Genomic DNA, 20,666 nt, shown 5'->3' with positions numbered 1-20,666 from the left:
AGGCAGGGGAGGGGACTGGCATTTTTGGCCACGGCATACCAAGCACACCGTCTAACACGTCTCATTTTCACACTCTTGACCTCACACGTGGCAGGCATTCAATCATAGAGGTTGAACCCGTGCATGATGGAGTGGATTGAGTGTTTTCAGCCTCATTTGAGATATTGCAAAAACGAGGCCCAAAGATTAGAATTGCCTCTCCATGATCACACAGTGGTAGCTGGGAGCCTGAGCTTCTTCGTCCTACAAGAGCTATTGCCACAGCCTACGTCAAGGTGGCAGGAAGGAAACCTCGCGCTTCCCCATGAGGAGACAGGGCAGTTCACTGCTCAACCACCCCTCCTTCAGCAGCACCAGCACCGACTGCGAGCTTGCTGAGTTGGCAGCCCTGTACGAGGAGCCCTGCGTCCCCGCAGATCGTGTTTCATATAACCTATGCTTTCTTTGATTCACAGAAATGAATTCAGAGCGTGGACGGACATCAAGCCTGTGAAACCGATAAAAGCCAGGCCCCAGTACAAGCCCCCAGATGATAAGATGGCTCATGAGACCAGCTACAGTGCCCAGTTCAAAGGGGAGGCCAACAAGCCAACACCCGCCGACAATAAGGTCATTGATCGCAGAAGAATACGCAGCCTCTACAGCGAACCTTTCAAGGAATCCTCAAAGGTGAGACAGATCTTGTGGGGAACCCCTCAGCACAACCTAGAACCAGGGGGTTAACTGCAGCAAAATGTGAGCGCGGGGCTCCTGCCCACCTGGCCCAGGTGGCTCCTGGGAAATTCCTCCTCTTCTTGGTAGCCCAGAGGCTAAATGCAAAGGGAATGTTAAAAAGAAACAGTGCCTAGGGCGCCTGGGTGGCTCAGTTGGTTAAGCGACTGCCTTCGGCTCAGGTCATGATCCTGGAGTCCCTGGATCGAGTCCCGCATCGGGCTCCCTGCTCGTCAGGGGGTCTGCTTCTCCCTCTGACCTTCCTCTCTCTCATGCTCTCTGTCTCTCATTCTCTCTCTCAAATAAATAAATAAAATCTTAAAAAAAAAAAAAAGAAGAAACAGTGCCTAAAATAAAACAGCTTGAAGACTGGCAGGTTTTCAGAGAACTAGCTTTTCTGATTTAGAGAACCCCCCCCAAAAAATTTGCAGAAAACCTCACCTGAGCCCTCAATCCCCCCTTCTTAAAACAGTGGCTTTTGCCCCTGAAGTGTTGGCCATTGAAGGTATCTCGCTGGCTTTCTCCCCACCCTGCCCCTGCAGCATCCTTGGCTCCAATCCGTGGACACTTCTTTACTCCTTTTTATCCTTTTCGTCTGTAAACACTATGCACCATCAGCTCTTAGTCTGTCACAGAGCACCTGTCTCACCAGCTGCAAGATGTGTTCCGGGTAATTTGTTACTATAATAGACAGTTTGTGAATGATGTACATTTCTAAGTGACTTCCAGTGGATTCAGGGATTTCCATATAATAACACTACTTTGCCTTATTTGTATCCCAGTACACACTCATGAGGGAATGAGGGGGAGAATGGAGTTGGAGACTCAGCTGGAAGCAGCAATCATAAATGCCAAAGCTGATTCTGTGAAGTCAAGCCACATGGGATTGTGCAAATATCCACTCTTATCTACAAGAGTAGGAAAAGTGTGAGCTCCTTTCCTCTGCTTTTGTCTGTAAGTCTTACACTGAAGTCGAGTTTCCTATTTGGCCCAAGACTGATTTATAGGTGAAGTAGGTAACCAAGCCAGCTTGACTGGCCTCCTCCACTTGGAGCACTGAAAATTCCACATTCCATGAAAGCCTTCAGGCCCGGGCAAACCAGGATGTACAGGTCAGAGGTGACTGAAAACCCCTGGATCTCCCTGAATGAATGACCTAGCCTGTGAGGCCCAACAGCATCTCTGCCCATCTTCCGCATACAAGGTGCGGCCCAGGACATAGTGCTGGCTTTGCACAAAAGAAGACTCAAGGGGAGGAAGGAGGGAAGTTTGGGGAAAGTGAACCCAGAGATGGCATATTGAGGGGCCATACACAGTGGCCCCAGAGTTCTCGGGAAAGAGAAGGCTGGGCCATCTCCTGGTAGGGGGGGCAGAGCTGGAGGTGACCCCTGGCCCTTCTCCTCACATTTCATCGACTAAAGCAAATCCGAGGCCTGCCCAAGTTGAACAGAGTGATGAGGGATGCGGTATATGCGATTCTCCCACAGGGAGGGGCAGCAGGGATTGCAAAACGGTAACATCATCCACCACCACGGTGGTTCCGTGGTGACAGCCGCCAGGCCGGGCTGCCACTGTGGCCTGTGAGCCTGTGGCCACAACGGACCAGCCGGTTCAGAAGCCAGATGACCTGTGTCACTGAAAACACTTTAGACGCTGTGCTTCCTCGATGTCAAGTGTCATCATGACAGTTACCGTTGAGCTAATCATGTCTTCTCTCTAACTTCTCTCTCCCACTCCCTCCCTTTTTGTGTTTCTGTATTTGCGGTCTGTCTGTCTGTCTGTCTGTCTCTCCGAGCAGGTGGAAAAACCTAGCGTTCAGAGTTCCAAACCAAAAAAGACCTCAGCGAGCCATAAGCCCCCGAGGAAGGCCAAAGACAAGCAGGTGGCGTCGGGCCAGGCCTCCAAGAAAAAGAGCGCAGAGGGCCCCAGTGCCACCCAACCCGAAGACAAGGAGCAAAGTAAAGAGATGAACAATAAACTGGCTGAGGCTAAAGAGTAAATTTCATTGCATTTTCCTTTTATCTTCTTTCTTTCTTTTTTCTTTTTTTTTTAACCAACCAACAAAAAAGGCCACAAAATTGCTTAGAGGTTTCTCATCTGCCTTGGTCCTGAGTGTTCCAGGAGCTCTTTGGTTTGGTTTCTTCCGATGGAGGAATGCCGTCTCCAAGCCCGAGCGGCATGCCTCCTCTCCAAATCGAGACTGGCCGGGCTAAGCGCGGAGCAGGGGTCCATGCCGCGGGGCCCCCGGAACACCAGGAACCCCGGGAAGCATTGCTCCCTGGTTGTGCCTCCCACAGCAGGTGAGACTGCTCGCCGGCTGCCGAGGGAGGCAGGCAGGCCTTAGCACGCAGAGGCCCTTCCCAGTGGCTGGAAGTCTCCCAGTCACGCTTGGGAATGCCCATAGGATGCCCTCCTCCTCTTCTCCCCCGAGGTCTGTGTCAGGGATCAGTTCTGAACTTTAGGTGAATGTGTTCTTTTCCAAAATTCAGAGGGTTATCATGTGCTAGAGACGCTCGCCTTTGGGCTTCAGCGATGGACAGCATTTGTGGAAATACTTAAAAAGCAAAAAACCTCGGCCTTAATGTCCACAAGATGAATTGTGTCTGTTAAGTTCAAGTAATTTTTCTCATAGACTTTTCCGTTAGAAACGTGTGACTACATTTAGTTTCCTATCAGTGGGCTTGAAATTGTATGCCAAGTGATAAATATGCCGCTGATGACTCAGAGCAGGCCAGGGTGTTTTAGGTACGTTCTAGACGTCATAGGAAGATGAACACAGCGTGAGGAGACTGTTCTCCTCTGTGTACCCAGTTTTGTAGAGCGACTGGTTACAGATGACTGAGGAGGGAAGCTCAGGGGGCAGGGGTAGTGTATTGAGAACGTGGCTTCCTTGCTTCTGAGAAACACAAGGTGGGAAGTCGACGCCATGCCAAGCACGGCCATGTTCATTCTCCCTTCCTGAACTGTGTTTGCCCTGTTCCTCAGAGAGGACAGAGGGTGCTGAGCTTCAGATTAGTGGAAATGTCTGTGACTTAGCTGAAGATTAGGAGAGTTCCCTACTAAGTGATTAGCAAGCATTTTTGACCTCACTGATGAATAAAAGCAGCTCTCACCGTGTTGTGTTTCACGTGTCTGTGTGGCCAACGCCCCCGGGAGCGGCAAGGGGCACCTTAGTTGTGCTAGAGTTGTGTTGTAGCTGGTAGTCAGAGAGTTGTAGAAAGACCCCTAGTGCTCATGAGGGAACCCAACATACCCACCGGAAAAATTACATTTGCAAACCTTGTGACGTGTACGTTGCTCGGTATGCTTTGTTGCCCCTGTCCTTGAAGTCCTTCCTGTTGCTGGCACCGTGACATGGCCGGGCTGTCGTCCGGCTCCTCACCGCGGCGCTCCCTTGCGGTCCCTGTGGTGTGGAGGAAGCAGGGCTTCCCCCAGTCCTCTCCTGTTCTGACCATTCAAGCAGCAAAGCCTCTTTTGGCGCCATTTTGTTGGTCACCCTGGGGCTGATGGAGAAGTCTTTTGCAAACTCGTTGAGCGTGTGCTTTGTGGGCCACATTTGTTAAAGAGAACAGGACTCCTAGAAATGAGGCGTTCGGCCAGGCCCACCGTCCTCTTCCTTTCTATCTCAGGGCGTGCAACTGAGAAGAACTTTTGAAGAAGGTAGAAAATATGAGTGAGTTTCAGTGTTCGTGCATCACACGTTTTGATGCCTGTCTGGAAATGACCAGAGCAGACCTCAGTACTGATTCTAGCTATTTGCTCACTAATCTTAACATTAACCAGAGAGCTCTATCAACATGATCTTAACTTTATCCAGAGAATTTGCCAATGTCTGTTCGTTCTCCTGCGGTCTGGCATTAGTCAGGCGTGTTGATGTTAGCCGCAATTTGGATTTCTCCATAGAACAGTCATATATGTTTTGCGGATCAAGTAAATCAAACTTTACAGTGCACAGGGGAACGTTCATTCCATATTCGCGTGCTGAATGCCTGTGTGCCAGACACCGTGCGAGACGGGCTGGGTATTACACACATCTGTCTCCACAGCAGCACAACCAGAAGGATACATACGACGTGATCTCGTGTCTGATTCAAGTTTGTTCACCCAGATTGTAGTTTCCCACCCACCTTGCAGCTCCAGGGACTGAATTTCCAACCCTTGCCCCACCTGCAGCTTGAGACGTGACCCATATAATGTCTTTTCGACCCTTCAGGCTCCCCGTCTTTTTAATCCTGCGACTGGGAAAACTCTTATTTGTAGTTCACTTTGACTCTTGAATGTGTCGCTTCATGGCAAGAAACTTCCTTTGATTTCTACTGTTTACAAATAGAACTCAGCCAGTCTTATTCTGCATCCCAAACGTACTGATTGAAACGGATTCTGGTTTCACAAGCCGTGTTTCCGTTTTGCCTTTCTGAAGATGACCCAGCTTCCGACGCCTGGCTGTCCATTTTTGTATATTTCCCTGCCGATTCCTGAGCTCCCCTGGCAAGAGAGCAAGGCCTGAAGCTTTCCTATTGTCTGCTTTGCTTGCCTGCAAAAATAATCCCTAAAGCTGTGCGTTGGCTCCCCAAAGTTCTCTGTTATCTGCTGGTGCTTCCAACCGGTCCGTTCTACCTTTGCCTCTCCAAGGCAGACAGGAAGTGTCTAATCACGATTTTGTGGCCTGGGTTTTGTTGCGTACCACAGATTGTCTATGTAATGTGCAGCGCATACCTCTCTTGGTGCTATTTCATTCCTGCTGTGAGTAAGAAAATGACAAAAAATACTCATGTATAGCCAATTGATTGTGACGTGCTTGTGGTCTGTGCTTGCTCAGAAACAAACAGTTCTTTTTCCAAGTATAAATAAATGCTAAAGACGAACACCACTTTCTTGATCTTATTTCCTTGGTAAGGCCCAGCTGAGTAGGTGAAGGAATCAACCTTTGCCATTTGAACCGCTCTCCACGAGATGAGCTGTGCCCTGCAGTTTTTCTGGGGTTCTCCCTAATGCAGCTTGACTCTTTTAGATTGCCTGTCAGATACTAATTGCAAGCAGTCAGAGCTAAGTGTTGGGAAAGGCGAAGATGGACCAAGAGACCCACTGGCCAACAAGGTAGTGTAACGTTTTGATCCCATGTTGCTGGGGATGAGTGACCGCCTGCGCCCAGCACCGCATTGCCGCGCTGGGAGGCTGGGTCCTGATTCTCCACCCCCTTCCCGTCACCCTGCAGGACTGGTGCTTCTGGCTTTTTCTCCTCCCAAGAGATGGCAGAGATGCCTTCACTAACTCATTTAATCTGGTCGTTGTGAAGGTTCCCCCCTCTGGGGGCTGGCTCACTGTGTGGGTTAGGGGGGAAGTCTTGTGTGTGCCCAACACGGGGGAGTGGAAACAGCCGCAAGAGAGGGCCAAGTAAGGTAACAACAGACCAGGGAGCTGGTTGCTCATATGAAGGACAGGTTTCTTCCTACAGGAGTGGGGCGTCAGAAGGCTGCATCGGGGAGGGAACCTTGGAGAATGGGTGGGTTGTGGGCGTGCAGGCCATGTGGGGCAGGCCTACAGGCAGGAGAGCAGACCTGGGAGGGAACCTCAGAGCTAGGGCCAGGTTTAACCGCTTGGATAGCCTTCTGCTAAAGTGGGAGACAAAAGATGATATACTTTTAGTATGGGATCCCTCTTCCTTTTACTAACATGTGTTGATTGAATACCTATTATGTGCCAGGCACTGTGCCAGGCACTAGGGAACCAGGATGACTGAGACCCCACCTCTGGTCACTGTGGGGCATGAAGGAGGAGCCTGTTCTAGCTGGTTCCATGGATCAGGGAGAACTTCAATGGATGAGCAGGTGATGACCAGGTGAACAGAGTCTGGGGTGGCCAAGGCGTGCCAGACAGAAGGAGCTGCAAGAGCAAAGGTGTGGAGGGGTCCAACACCAGGTGAGCTCAGGTCCTGGGGGAGCAGTTCACTCAGGGAGGGTCGAGGCAAGGGCTGGAAAGTGGCAGAGACTGTCATGGAAAGTGGTGCCATGTGAGTGGGCGGTTACTAACTGGGATCTCCATTCCATACACCCAGATTTCACACACCCCCCCCCGACCTTTGCATGCTCCCTGCCATCATGCTTCTTGCCCTTACCTACATATCGGGCAACAACCACAGGTCCTCTCTTGCTTTAGGCTATGAGCGCTAGGCTGGGACTTTTATTCTACTTCTGGTCCCCAATTTCTGGGTTTTGGGGAGAAGCCATGGTGGGAATCAATCAAGGAGCGTATATATGAAAACCCACTATATATTTGTTTTCCAGATGAACAGAAAACATTCCACCCACCTGCCTGCTTTTGTATAAGGCAGAGAACACAAAATTCTGTTTAATAAATAAAACATACATAAAGACCTATTATTCAGCTCTTTTGTGATCAGTTAAAAATTGTTTTGATCAAAACCAGGGACTGAGAGAAGTAGAAAGAAAGACAGGAGAAAAACAAAGAGGTAGAAATAGAGACAGAGAGGGAAGAAGACCCACAGAAAAACACACTGATGATAAGCTGAGAGAAAGTGAGATGTACTCAGAGTCACGCGGCAAGGACCCAGGAACAGAGCAGGCAGGAACGCGGAGAGAGAGCCTTGCTAGCTTGGTGTGACCAGCGCTCAGGCCTCACCCGGAGCCACGGCCTCTCCATGCGCCCTGATGCTGCCCCAAGCCCAGGAGGCAAATCTATAGCTCATTACTCGTGTCGCCTCCCCAAACAGCTCACAAAATTAAAACCAGCCCTCTAGTTTTAAAATAGGTCATTATTGCTAAATTAGCTATAAGCATATTGTCATTCTTCCTTACAGTTTGTGTGTTCTTATGAAATCCTTTTCTGTTTGTTTGGGGGTTTTTTCCCCGCTAGGGTTTAAAAATTTATAGCCTGCTTCTCCTAGATTTGGGAAGTGTTAAGTCCCACTTCACAAAGGCTATAAACCCCCTTAACGTGTCATCGTGGTTTCAAGGTCCTTTTACCGCTAAGATGTCTTAAAGCAGTTTACGTTTTCAAGACCACAGGTATAAAAGTTTCTTTCAGCATGTAGCCTGTGGACCGTCTGCAGTTAAGGCAGCGCCCCATCCCAGCCCCCGCTGAGCCCACTGACAGGAGAGGCACGGTCTCAAAGGAATGGAACGAAACCTTTCTTAGACTCGCCTCTTGCGGAGGCAGGCACATAGCCCAGCCTCCTCCATCACCCTGCCATCTGCTGCACAGATGCTCCGAACACTGAGACCATCCCAGAATACCTGTAATAATAGAACCAGCACCAACGCATACTGTATCATGTGAACCGGTTAACACTGGCAGTTTACAAGGTGTTTACAATGTTCATGGATGGTATCGTTGCCAGCTGTGCAACCCAATGTCTTTCCCTAAGCGCTGTCAGCCTTGCTGTCCTCCTCTGAAGATGGGGACACTGACCCCCCCTAAGAGGAGAGGATCGAGGGTGAAATGACACACAGCGGACACTAAATACGGGTCATTTCAGGCCCTCCCCCTTCCTTTCTCAGTGCTTGAAAGGTCCGTGTTCATGATCTTTCTGATAGTTAGCTTTAGGTAATCTCAGACAATACTTGAGTTTGGGGCAAACACTCTGAGAAGAAGGCTTTTTTTTTTTTTTTTTTGAGAAAAAAGGCTTTTAAAGAATTCTAGCTATTGAATCACCTCGAGTCCACGGATCTAAGCAATATTTTAACAATTTACATTTATTGACCGCCCACAAAACATTTCTTTCTGTGCCATTCTATTGAGTTCTCCTCATATGGAGCAGGTGTGTGCCCCAAGTATAAAAGACAGAGAAGGGAAGCTCAGAGAGAAGGGAAGCCTGCATGGAGCCTGGGTCTTCTGCTCCACAGCCTACACTGCTCCCCTCCCTCACCCGAGGGAGGCCAGGGCTGGCCCTAAGTGAGTCAGGCTTCAGACAAGCTGGAAACTACACCCACACGTCGCAGTGCCACAGTCCGGTCAGGCCAGAGCAGGCCCTCCAGCAGGCTTACCTAGGATCTTCTTTAAATCATGGGACCCAGATACAAATAGGGGGAATTAAGAATTTGATCAGATCTCCACACACAACTGGCTCAAACATCCCGACTGAATTGACCAACTGTCTCAGCCAAATATACAGGTTTTCTCCTTTGGGTACTAAATTAACTGCCTGGGTAACTAAAATGCATGGTTATTGAACACAGAATGGTCCAACAAATTTTTCATTCATAAGAAATGTACTTGGTACTGGAGATACCAAGATAAAACAGGTGTCCATTTCCTGAGGCACTGGATCAGAGACCACCATTTTGTGCTTTTTATTTCAAACAGTAGAACTGAGCTTAACTCTCTGTCCCTTGTCCTCATATAAATGGTCCCCAACTGCTTGTTAACTTGACATTATCAACCCAGACATCTTATCCAGGGCCAAGGGAGCCTCAGATGCTGAGGTAAATAAATTCCTGCCACTGCTGCTGATTTAAGCTGCCAGAGAGATCTTTAGAACATGCAATTCTGACCATGTCATCCCCTGCCTTCAACCATCCGTGGGCTCCTTGTGGCCCACAGAAGCTTATCGTCCCCCCAGTGCACCATGCTGCTTCTCACCTCCATGCCTTTCCCCACGCCGCCCCACCTGCTCCGATTGCCCTTCTCCTGCTTCTCCACCTGGCTAACTCATCCTTCGAGACTCCGCTCAGGGGACAGCTCCAGGAAGCCTTTCCCGCACCTCCCAGGCTGGGTAAGATGCTCCCTGTGTGTGTCTTCATCACAGAACTCACCACATATACTGTACCACATGCTCGTGTGTGTGTGTCTCCCCACTAGACTGTGCTCCCCCAGGGGTCAGGACTGGCTCCTCCTGTTCACCTTTGTAGCCCTAGCTGCTGGCCCAATGCCTCCCTCAGAGAATGTCTTCAAACTTGTTTGTTGAATGAATAATGAGTGAACGAATGAATGATGATATTCACCATCTGCCTCCATATCCACCACGGCGCCACCGCAAGGCTTTATTCTGCTTAATAATTGTCTCTGCTCACACGACAGGGGTGGTGTCAAGAGAGGTCCCGGCACAGATCACAGGGCAGTTGATGGCTGGTTTTACGATGGCCAGCCTGCCCCTGTTCTTTATGTAGCCACTTTTGTCTAAGCAGGCCTGACTGCCAAAAATCATAGACTCTTGGTTACGGGGTAATCTTAACAGGTCAGCGAATCCCGCCCCCTGCCCAATGCAGATCTCCTAACTTCATGACGGCAGAGAGGCATCCCCATGGGGAGGTCTCTTAGGAAGAAGGACTGGGAATTAGAGCCGACAGGCCTGGTTTTAAATCCAAGATCTACTCTTTACTAGCTGTGTGACCTTGGCTGAGTCTCTTAATCTCTTTAAGCCCCAAAGAGATAACAGTAATACAAGTATCTATCCCTCTCCAAATCTGTTTGGTTCCCAAATCCGGAAAGTAGGAGTTCGGTTAGCAAGGGACATAGTATTATTTGAATCTTTTGCTTCCAGAGTTTAGGATAGCAGGTGGTAAGAGTTCTCACAGTTGGCGATACCTGCTTCTGATCTGCAGGACTGTCTGTTATGAGGACCCAATGAGGGTGCATGTGAAAGCCCACTGTCAACTGCAAAGTTGACAATAGTTCATTTCATGGATGGTTTTGTCAATAGTTCATTTCATGGATGGTTTTCTTGACCCCCGCTGACCACCCTGGGTCCCAACGGTGTGGTGGCTGGAGCCACATGTGGTAAATCCACTCCCTCTGTCACACAACAGCCTGAGTTAGAGTCCACCTAGTGCTGGGTCTTGCTGCCCTCCCTCCCCCAGCCCTTCCCCGGCCCCTCCTCTTTGGGCACACCCTGTAATCACCGGGTTCGGATTCCATTTCTGCAATTACACATTCGTTTTAATTGAGCCGCTCTGGACACACCAATTTTGATTAATTGCTCAAGATCCCATTCTTTGCTTTAGATGGAGTGGGAAGAAAAGACAAAAATTGATCTGCAAGTTCCCGGGAGCACAGAGCTAGACCAGAACTGAGCCTGTTATTGTCTGGTTGCCTTAGTTCAGCACTTCCCATTTTAAGAAGGGTCCTTAGCAGGATTATCAGCTTCTTGGCAGCCCATTGAGACGGTCCATGCTGTCTTTGCCTTTGCCTTCTTGGTGTTAAAACAACCAATGATGCGTTTTGAAATTCTTATTATACAGTGGGGAGTCTATTTAGTTTTTCTTAGCAGGTTATATCTAGAAAAGCTATTTTAACAGCAACAACACAGGACAAAAACCGTAGTCATCGAGCGCCCTGGGCAACCATCTCCCTGCGCTTCACAAGAACGCATCTGCCGCAGGGAGCCTGTCGTGGTTGGCGGGGAATCTGAACCAGGAGTCTGGCCCAGGGTCTGTGATTCCATGCTGGTAAAACGCAGAGTTGGCACAGCCTCGGGGAAGGACGTTTATCTGGCCTTCACGCCCTTGTCCTCACTGAATCCTCACATAAGGCTAGAGAGTTTGGAGATCTTTATAGATAAAGAAATCAAGACTTAGTGATTAAATGGCAAAGTCACACAACTTGTAAGGGGCAGGCCGGGATTCAAAGCCAAGTTTGGGTTACTTAAAACTCACTCTTTGTCCAGCATGGATTTCGGTTGTGAAGATGTGCCTCCTCCTAAAATAGCGGCCTCTTCATCCTGTCCTGTCCCTGCTCCAGATCCTTCAAGGACTCTAGGCACTCTCATCCTCTATGGGAAATGAGTCATAGGAAGGTCCCAGATGCTGTTTGATCTGCACAGTTGCTACCTCTACCCACCTTCTGCCCGGCAGCCCCCGCCCCCACCCAGAATGAAGCCTTGTGGTGGCAGCATTTTTCCTAGCTGTGGTCCTAGCTGTTCCCCCTGTATTGATGTGCCACATCTGGGTGGACTCTGGGGGGCTCTAGGCTGGTGGACTGATGGGCAGCTGTAGAGGGCTTACAGGTATGCGCGTAGATGGGCGCTCTCAGGCCAGGATGCTCTCAGACTGTCCGGGACTATCTTCTTTACAGGCTCTGCTGAATACCGGGTGGTAAGCCTGGGGGAGTCGTCGTGTAGTGGATGCAGGCAGGGCCAAGGCGAAGGGGGACTGGTTGCTGGGGCCCTGGCCCCCAGAGGGGCAAGTCTCTCAGGACATGCAGTTGGGAGCTTAGAGCTGGGGACCTGCAGAGGTCAGCAGCTCCAGTCTTCTGCACCAGGCGGAGCCGGTCAGGGTCATCTCAGACCAGACCCCGTTCAGACCTCTGCGGAGGAATTTGGAATCTCTCCAGTTGAAGTCCCATCCCTCAGGGATATTGTTGTAGAGAGGAAAGAGCTTGACTGAAGTCTGTGCTCCTTGGTTAAAGTCCTGACATCGCCACAAACTCACTCTGTGACCTTATGCAACTCACTTCCCCTTTCTGAGCCTCATTTCCACCCACAGCTGGAAAATGGGGGGTGCGGGTGACACCCTGGCACACGTCCCCCCTGCCTGGCCCACAGGGCTGCTGTGAGAATACAATGTGCCACATTGTATGTCAAGCCCTGCTAGAAAACCATCAAGAAAAGGACAAAAAGGTGCGAACACAGTTAAAATTGGACAGGATTTGTGTGTCAGGTAACCGTGGCTGCTAGAATTTGATCTTGTGTGAGTTATGTTTACAGCTTCTCACTCCTATGCTGTGCCCAGCCCATACCAGAGTCTATGCTTCTCCACTCAATTCAGTGGCTCAGCACATAGTAGACATTTATTAAATGTTCATGGAAGGAAGGGGGAGGGGAGGAGGGAGGGAGGGAGGGAGAGGTGAAGCGGACCACCATCCCCCCCCCCCCCCCCCCAGTCTGGAGAGACAGCTACAGAGCAGTTGGGCTGCTATGAGCAGCGACGGCTCTGTGGGAACACAGGAGAAGGAGGGCTGGCCCCTGGAGGTGGAGGGCTTCACTGAGGAGGTGGCTCTGGAACTGAATCTCTGCTTGCTGAGGAGGCGAGGGGCTCAGCTGGGGAGGGGTGCCAGGCAGCAGCGCTGACGTGGCTGAGAGGAAGCTGACACGGCCCGGAGCTCTGGGGACGGAGCTACGGACCCCAGGGCAGAGGCACTGCGTCCTGCTTGGAGGCCACGCCTGCAATATCACTGTCAGCTCTGGGGGTCACGCTTTCCAAGGGATGGGGAGCCCACCTAGATGTGGAAACCAAACATCTGAGCAGTTGTCAGGTGTCTACTGCCCAGAGACTCCAGGAAGAAGGACACAGCTGCTTCTCCCTCCAGATATCCGAAAGGCCGTCCGGGAGCAGGCAGCATGGCCTCCTCGGAAGGGGACCCGGCCCGGGGCAGAAACGGGAGGGAGCGGAGCCCACAGAAGCAGGGTTCTGCTCGGGGTCTAAACACTAGGCCCCCAAGGGGTGGGCAGTGGAGGGGCCAGCTGGCAGGGAGATGGGCAGATGATGACTCGGGTCTGTCCTTCCAGCCCTGGACACCTTTGATTTGGCTCATGAGGAGTTGTGCTTTCATAGAGCAGGGAGGGAGGACTTCCCTAGCAAAGGGGCCTCTTTGGTTGAAAAGCCACAGGCCGGTGAAGGCTTTGGGCCGGGGCGGGTGGGGGTGCCGGCTTTAGAGTGTGCACCGTGTGCTTACGGGTCTGTCCCTGGCTCTGCACAGGGGGCTCCGTACGGGCCCCGGTGTCATTCACTCCTGTGCCCCCAGCACAGGGCCAAGCCCAGAGTAGGGGGCCTCAGCCGACTTTGTCCAATGAATGGATAAAAGAGAAAAAGAAATAGAATAAAGGGAAAAAGCTACATACCAGCAATTCGTTACACAAATCTCTGCAGGTGCTACTATGAGTCCAACCCCAGATACTGGCGATGAGAAGATGAACGAAACAGTCCATGGGCCACAGCAGGAGAGGCAGGTCACCACCAAACACCACGGTCCTTGCTAAAACAGAGGCTGCCTGGAGTCTGGGCGGGAGAGAGGCAGGCGCGGGAGCTCTCGTTTTGAGAATGCCTTGTCTCCTGCAGATTCTTCATAAGAATAATGAGCTTTCAGAGATGGTTTCTTGGCCCTCCCCCTCTAGTAGCTGCATTTCCTATACAAGCTTCCTTGGAAGCTTTGTTTATGTCCAGGAAAAGCTCCCACGTGAGGCCCATGCGGGCAGACAGGAGGAGAGCAAAGCCGTCAAATTGCCCCGTCCACTGTCTCCCCAACCTTCTGCCAGAGGCCCTGAGGTGCAGACGGCCTGTGCGTCTTTGCTTCCAGTGAGTTTGCTCCATCCCCTCCCACCCCATCCACTAAGATGTCGAGAGGCCTGTGTTTTAGTCCTGGACCTGCTATCCATGGGCTGTGTGGCTATGGGAGAGTCACTTGCCCACTCTGGGCCACTTTCCCATCTGCAGAGTAACACAATTGGACTAGATCACTCAGTCCCTCTTTGGAACTAACATCTACTAAACATCACCCATATTCCAGGGACCATGTCACGCGTGTTCACGTATACTAATCCTCCCTTAAAGGTGAGCACTGTAATCCCCATCGTATAGATTATGGATGCTGAGGTATAGAGACTGGCATGCCCATGATGAGATTCCCATGGGCTAGAAAGGCCTGCATTCAAACCCAGCTCTTGTGGCCCCTAGCCCAGCCCGTGCACTGTCCCCCCCAGCAGGCTGCTCTTTACATTCCAAGAAATGATCTATGTTAAAGCACCTGGCCCCAAGCCTGGCACATGGTTCCTGCTCAGGAAATAGGAGTTTCTTTCTTCCCCAGGGCTTTTCCAAGCTGTGGAGGCAGGGGATTCATGGACAGGGCCCTCCTACATGAGCACCGCCCCAGCTCTGGGCTGCTTTGATGGTGCAGCAGGAAACAGTCTAGGGAGGAAAAAAAAAAGAAAACCACATGGGTGGATGATGGAATTAGAATTGTGTGCAAGAGCAGGAACCAGCAGGAGGGAAGGAAGCCCTTTTTCCAGATAGTCTTGGGCAGGGCTCCATAATCCTGCTTCCAGACTCTGATAAAGCATAGTGTGTGTATACCCAGGAGGCATTGCCTGTCTCCATGGTAACAGGAAGAAGGGCAGAAAATTAAGTTCCTAAGACTTAGGATGTCTCATGTAACCTTGGAACATTAAATTTTGCAAATAGGACAGAGCCTGGCACAGGAAGGCTCTCATCTATTCATTCATTCGACAAGTATTTAGTTGGGTCCTTTCCTTTATTTTAGGTACAGACAATACAGTGATAGGCAAAGGCAGCCTGGTTCTGCCCTCTGAATGCTTCAATCCAGTAGGGGAAACATTAATCTAGAAGAATGCAAGTCATGAGCTGTGTTAAGGGGTGGGGGAGGGCCAAGGACTAGGAGAGCCTGCAGCAGGCGACCTGGTCACATGGGTGGGGTCAGGGAAGGCTTCCCTGGGAAAGTGCTCCAGTGAGCTGAGAGATGGAAGATGAGTCACATTAACCAGGGCAAGAGGGAGCAAGAGAATGTTCCGGGAGGAGACAAGAGCACATGCAAAGCCAGAAATGGAAAGGAGCAGGGCATACTGAGGAGCAGAGCGAAGTCCTGGGAGGCTGGAGGGGACAGAGAGCCAGGAAGGCAGCGGGAGCAGGCTTGTCAGCTAGGTGGGGCCATGTGACAGGCTTTACTCTTTATTCTGAGTGCAAGAAGCCATGAAGAGTTGTAAGCAGGGAAGGGGGTTGCTTTTTGGAAAGGTATTCTGATTTCTGTTTGAAGAATGGATTGGAGGAGGAGGTGAGGCTACCAGTTAGGGGGCTGTGACAATGGTCCACAGAGATGGTGGCACGGGGTGGTGGGGGGCAGGGAAGGAGGGAAGGACGTGGGAATACTGAAGAGAGAAATGTTAGGAGCTAGAACAGGTGGTTCCTGATGGGTTGGATGAAGGTTTTAAGGAAGAGGGAGACATCAGGGATGACTCTGGGGTTCTGGCTGGGACCATGGGTTAGATGATAAAGCAGGTCTCAGCAATAATAATTTGTAAATCTTTCCATTTGATCTTCTTTGTTGCCGGCTCTGTGCTGGGCCCTGGGGCTGCAGGCCGGGAGGATGAGCTCACGATCGAAGGGGTGCCGGGCAGGGGGCGGAACTGACATTAATGGGGGCATGTGTGAGCGTGGGAGAGACTGTATGGTGGTACAGCAAGGGAAAGCTCATTCGGGGAGATGCCACCAGGACCCTCATTCGGGGCCTGAGCAGGCGGATCCGCCAAGGACAGACAGGGCAAAGCGGGTGAAAGGGGGCAGTCCAGGCAGCAGGAACAAAGCAACAAAGCACTGGGGGTGCACAAAACAGCACAGGCTGGCCAGAGGGCAGCGCACGGAGGGTGAGTGTGCAGCGCTCGCTGCCCCTCTCCCTGCCTTCATCCGGGGCTGCCGTGAGGGTCCGGTGGGTTGCAGGAAGGTGTATGTGAGCATCTGTGAGAAGCTGTTACTGCACTTAATGGGAACGGACGTCACCGTCTGATGCACTCTACAAATGTCAAGAATTGTGATTTCCCATCCCTGCCCAACAGGATCATCTGATCCTCTGTTGTTACGGTTCCTGAATTTTGTATTGTTCTCCCCATTTTATATGCGGGGAAACTGAGGTCTATCGTGGTTGAGTAATTGCCCACGATCTTGCAGGCGATACGCAGCACAGAAGCCAAGATAAACTCAACAGGTTATTCTCGTTTACGAGAGGGTTCGCAGGCTGGGAGGCTGAGGCTCCTGTGATATGTGCTGGCCCGAGAAGGTCTGCAGCTGGCTCGGGGCTGCAGATGTGGTTGTGCAGGTAGGCTGTGCCCAAGGACAGCTGGCCTGTGGGCTGAGCGGAGCTGAAGGCAGCCCGTCTCCACTCGCCAACCGGCTTCCACCCAGAGGGCTCGGCTTCGTCTGACTCACACAGAAGGCACTGTGCGTCCGGCTTCTGCCTGCCTTCCCGGGAATGGAGGGGCGTTTTTACAGATGGGGACACTGGCAGGGCACCGTGGAACCAAGTGATGGCCAGTCAGGGTCAGTGTGAGTTTTGAGTTGCCCTCGAGGGTGGTTCTGTTCATAGGAAAACCAGCTGAGGCTGCTTTTGTTTTTGTTTTTGTTTTTGTTTTTTTAATTATTTTTTTAAAGATTTTAAGTAATCTCTACACCCAGTGTGGGGCTCAAACTCACAACCCTGAGATGAAGAGTAGCACACTCCACACTCCACCGACTGAGGTAGCGAGGTGCCCCAAAGCTGCTTTGGTTTTAAAAATGAATGCTTAATTTATAAAAGTAACACTTCAGGGGCGCCTGGGTGGCTCAGTCGTTAAGCGTCTGCCTTCGGCTCAGGTCATGATCCCAGGGTCCTGGGATCGAGTCCCACATCGGGCTCCCTGCTCGGCAGGAAGCCTGCTTCTCCCTCTCCCACTCCCCCTGCTTGTGTTCCTGCTCTTGCTATCTCTCTGTCAAATAAATAAATTAAAAAAAAAAAAAAGTAACACTTCAAAAATCTAGGAAAGTTCAACAATCTCTTGTAAGGAGGATTTTGTAACCTAATTAATTCAGTTCCCCTAAATAATTTAAATTAAATTATAAATAATTTAAAATAAACTAAGCTTAAAAATATAATTATTGGGTTACCATAAAAGTTCCATCGTTGTTTTCAAAATTTATAAAATTGTCCTATATCTTTCAACTTAAAATCACAAATCTAATTATTCCATTATACATTTTATATTGGAATCACAAAGCTCATCTGTTAGATATCCTAATACGCCAAATTATTTTAAACATCACAAATATTTTCAAAATAAATCTACACAGACATTTCCTTAACTTAATACCAAAAAAGGGTAATATTGTAGACTTGATTTTATCATTTCCAGTCTTCATTCTAAACCTTCCCATGAGTAAGGAAGGACACTTACTAAGGAAACAGGTTCACTAGCGAAAGCGATCAAGGGTTATTCATCCAAGCAAATTTGGGGTTAGTTAGCTCACAGGTGGTTGAGAGGCTCATTCAACAGAAATATGGGGCAAGGCATGGGAGCTAAGGCCTCAAACATCCAGGGAAGTGCATTTTGCCCACGCCGTGGGGCTCTCCCCTGTTTCATCTCCATGCCAGGCAGGGACGCCGAGTCCATGTCCTGCCAGTGAGGTAGGTCTTGCAGTGCAAGCTCCCAAGATCAAGTTAAGCTCTGCCCCCTTTTGTGTTTCCTACCTCAGCTCTGTCACCCCTTCAGGATGTTCACTACCTGATAGGATTCATCTATTCGAATTCCTGCTTGATTCTATTCTGAAGCGGGCAGTTTTTATTTCCTCTTCGGCCAGCCACCAAGTATTAGACGTATTTTAATGCCATCCTTGGATTCTGCGTACTTCTTGAGGCCTTGCCTAGCTCTGCCAACGCTAAGGTCCCACTGATGGCAGCCAGCTGTGTCCATCTGGCTCTGTGTCATGCTGAGCCAGGGAGCCAACCTGGCCCCTGTCTGTCCACTGTGATGCTCAGAGCCATCCAGAGGGACTGACGGAGAGTTTGCTTATGGCACTGTGTCCTCTGCTGAGAGATGCAGGTCCCCAGGTAGCTCAAGGTGCTAAACACATTAAGAAGCTTCTGGATCGGGATGACATGTCAGAATAAAAATAGTCCGAATATGTGTAACTTTACTTCTAAGTCAATAGAAAAATAATGGTAATATTGCATAGTAATATCCTGGGACAAGGTGCTAATGATCTCTAATCATACATTCCTGAGTAAATATCATTATATCCAATGATATAGATGACAAACTTGAGGCCCAGAGAGAGGAAAACATAAGGAGCTATGAAAGTGTGAGCAAGTAGAGGTCTTATTGGACCAGCTTTAATAAGCAGGTAAGAAAGACATAGTCCTAAAAGCTAACAGGAACTTTTTTGTTTTGTTTTTTTTAAGATTTTATTTATTTGACAGAGAGAGACACAGCGAGAGAGGGAACACAAGCAGGGGGAGTGGGAGAGGGAGAAGCAGGCTTCCCGCGGAGCAGGGAGCCCGATGCGGGGCTCGATCCCCGGACCCCGGGATCATGACCTGAGCCGAAGGCAGACGCTTAACGACTGAGCCATCCAGGCGCCCAGCTAATAGGAACTGTTAAAATGCCGAAGCGGTCTTAAGCATAAAGACTTGATTGGCCACGAAGTATAAAAGAGTAATAACAGCTGCCCTGTACTGAGCAGCGACTGTGTGCCAGGCGCTACAGGGGACAGAGCACAGTCCCCGGGAGCGGAAAGACCCAGACTCTAGAGTCCATGCAGGTCCCTCACTTTCCACATCACTTGCTCTCTCGGGACCTCAGTTTCGTCATCTGACAAGTAAGGGTAATAACATCCATGCAGCTTCATGGGGTTCCTGGGTTGCTGAGATGAGCTCTGAGAAGTGATTTGGAAAGTGGAATGTGCTGGAAGTGTGCGAGGGTCTCTGACACTGGCTGAGTGGCTGCTCTTGGGTGGCAAATTTCAGCCTGGCCCGCAAGGAACAAGTGTGCATTCTAAGCTAGACTGGCAGGCTCTGAGCGCGGCAGGGTTCGCCCTTGGTTGTCAGCAATGTTACCTGCTCTCCACCAGGTGGACGGGCCAAGGGGTGACACGGGGTCCGCAGTGAATCCTGGTGAGAGGCTTGGACTCGGCTGCAGGGAAATCAGCCCCAGGGCCTTGGAGGGAGGGCAAAGGCCCAGGGACGGTAGGGGGAGCCAGAAGCGGGGACAGAGCGAGGGGAGCAGGGTCTCTTCACTGCCCGAATGGGGAGCCCCAGCCAGTCACCTGCCCAAGGTGGGGGCGATGGCAGTGGCATGGGCAACAATGTGGCGCATTGTAGACAGAGAACTTAAATGCAGTGATAAAACCAATGGAAAGCCAGTCTGCTTTTTACTGTCACCTTGTGTAGGCGATTCTAAATAATGTTCATGATAAAACACTTCTCCCCTTGCAGGGACAGCGGTCGGAGGGACATTCCCCTGCCCTCTTTCTTGTCCCTCTCCAGTCAGCCCTTAACAAGGGATCTGGGGAGGGGAAGGAGCCTTGGAAGGCCCCAGGAAGGAGGCCAGTGCGCTGGCGTGGGGGACCATCTGAGCAGACAGCTAGGACGGGCTTGCAGGATGGTCCCAGCTACCACAGAGGCAGGAGGAGCAGCCTAGGTGGAGTGTGGGGTGGCCAGGCTTCTGTGATACCCACAGGAGGACTCTGGGTCCTGCTCCGGTACCGCCTTGTCACCTGGGTGCCACCCTCTGTGCCACGCGCAGGTTATAATCAATTGGCAAGCACATTGAATGATTCCTGAGCCTGCCCCTCCCCCCACCCCCCATTCTGCACTAAGAACATGGAAATCAGATTCTCCTCTCGGCTCTCCAGCCAGAGCTGCCCTGCCCAGGCTCCACTAGGCCAAGACTTATCAGGCAATCTGTGCTCTGCCCACTCCTTGGCCTGAGCTCGGGCCCTCACACTGACTACCTCTCTCTCTTCTGCAGGAGCCAGGTTGAACTCGCCAGTGATTCACGTAAGAATCGAGGTCCTATAGCCACAGAACCAGACAAGGATCAAAGTCCCGTGGGCCCAGGGCCTCTGAAAGATCAAGGTCCTGTGATCCAAGAGCGTCCAAAGGATCAAGGCCCCATGGCTCCAGAGCCTCTGAAGGGTCTAGCTCCTGAGGTCTCAGGGCCTCTGAAGGATCCAGGTCCCATGGTCCCCATACCAGTTAAGGATCAAGATCACGTGGCCCCTGAGCCTTTAAAGAACGAAGGTTCTGTGATCTCAGCACCAGTAAAGGACCAAGGTTCCTTGGTCCCCGTGCCTCCAAAGAATCAAAGTCCTATGGTTCCAGCAACAGTTAAGGATCAAGGTTTCATGGTACCAGAGCCTTCGAAGGAGCAAGGTCCCATGGTCCTGGCACCTGTCAAGGATCAAAGCCCTGTGGTCCCTGAGCCTGTGGACAAAGGTCCCATGGTCCCGGCACCTGTCAAGGATCAA

The 20,666-nt window shown here is 50.8% G+C and overlaps 1 protein-coding gene across 1 annotated transcript in view; it reads left to right on the top strand.

Annotated features, from left to right (window-relative positions):
• MAP6 (microtubule associated protein 6) overlaps positions 1-20,666 on the top strand; it is a 76,293-nt gene that overhangs the window by 54,949 nt on the left and 678 nt on the right. The window contains exons 2-4 of the mRNA XM_034995191.1: positions 456-669; positions 2,510-2,706; positions 20,168-20,666. The exon at positions 20,168-20,666 is cut by the window's right edge and continues 678 nt beyond it. Coding sequence (XP_034851082.1) covers positions 456-669; positions 2,510-2,706; positions 20,168-20,666 — 910 coding nt within the window. The remainder of the gene's footprint in view (positions 1-455; positions 670-2,509; positions 2,707-20,167) is intronic.

Source organism: Mirounga leonina, unplaced genomic scaffold, assembly GCF_011800145.1.
Source record: "Mirounga leonina isolate KUSES-001 unplaced genomic scaffold, KU_Mleo_1.0 Mir_92, whole genome shotgun sequence".
NCBI classification, from domain to species: Eukaryota; Metazoa; Chordata; class Mammalia; order Carnivora; family Phocidae; genus Mirounga; species Mirounga leonina.
Note: the sequence above shows the minus strand (reverse complement) of the source record. Positions and strands in the feature narration are given on the sequence as shown.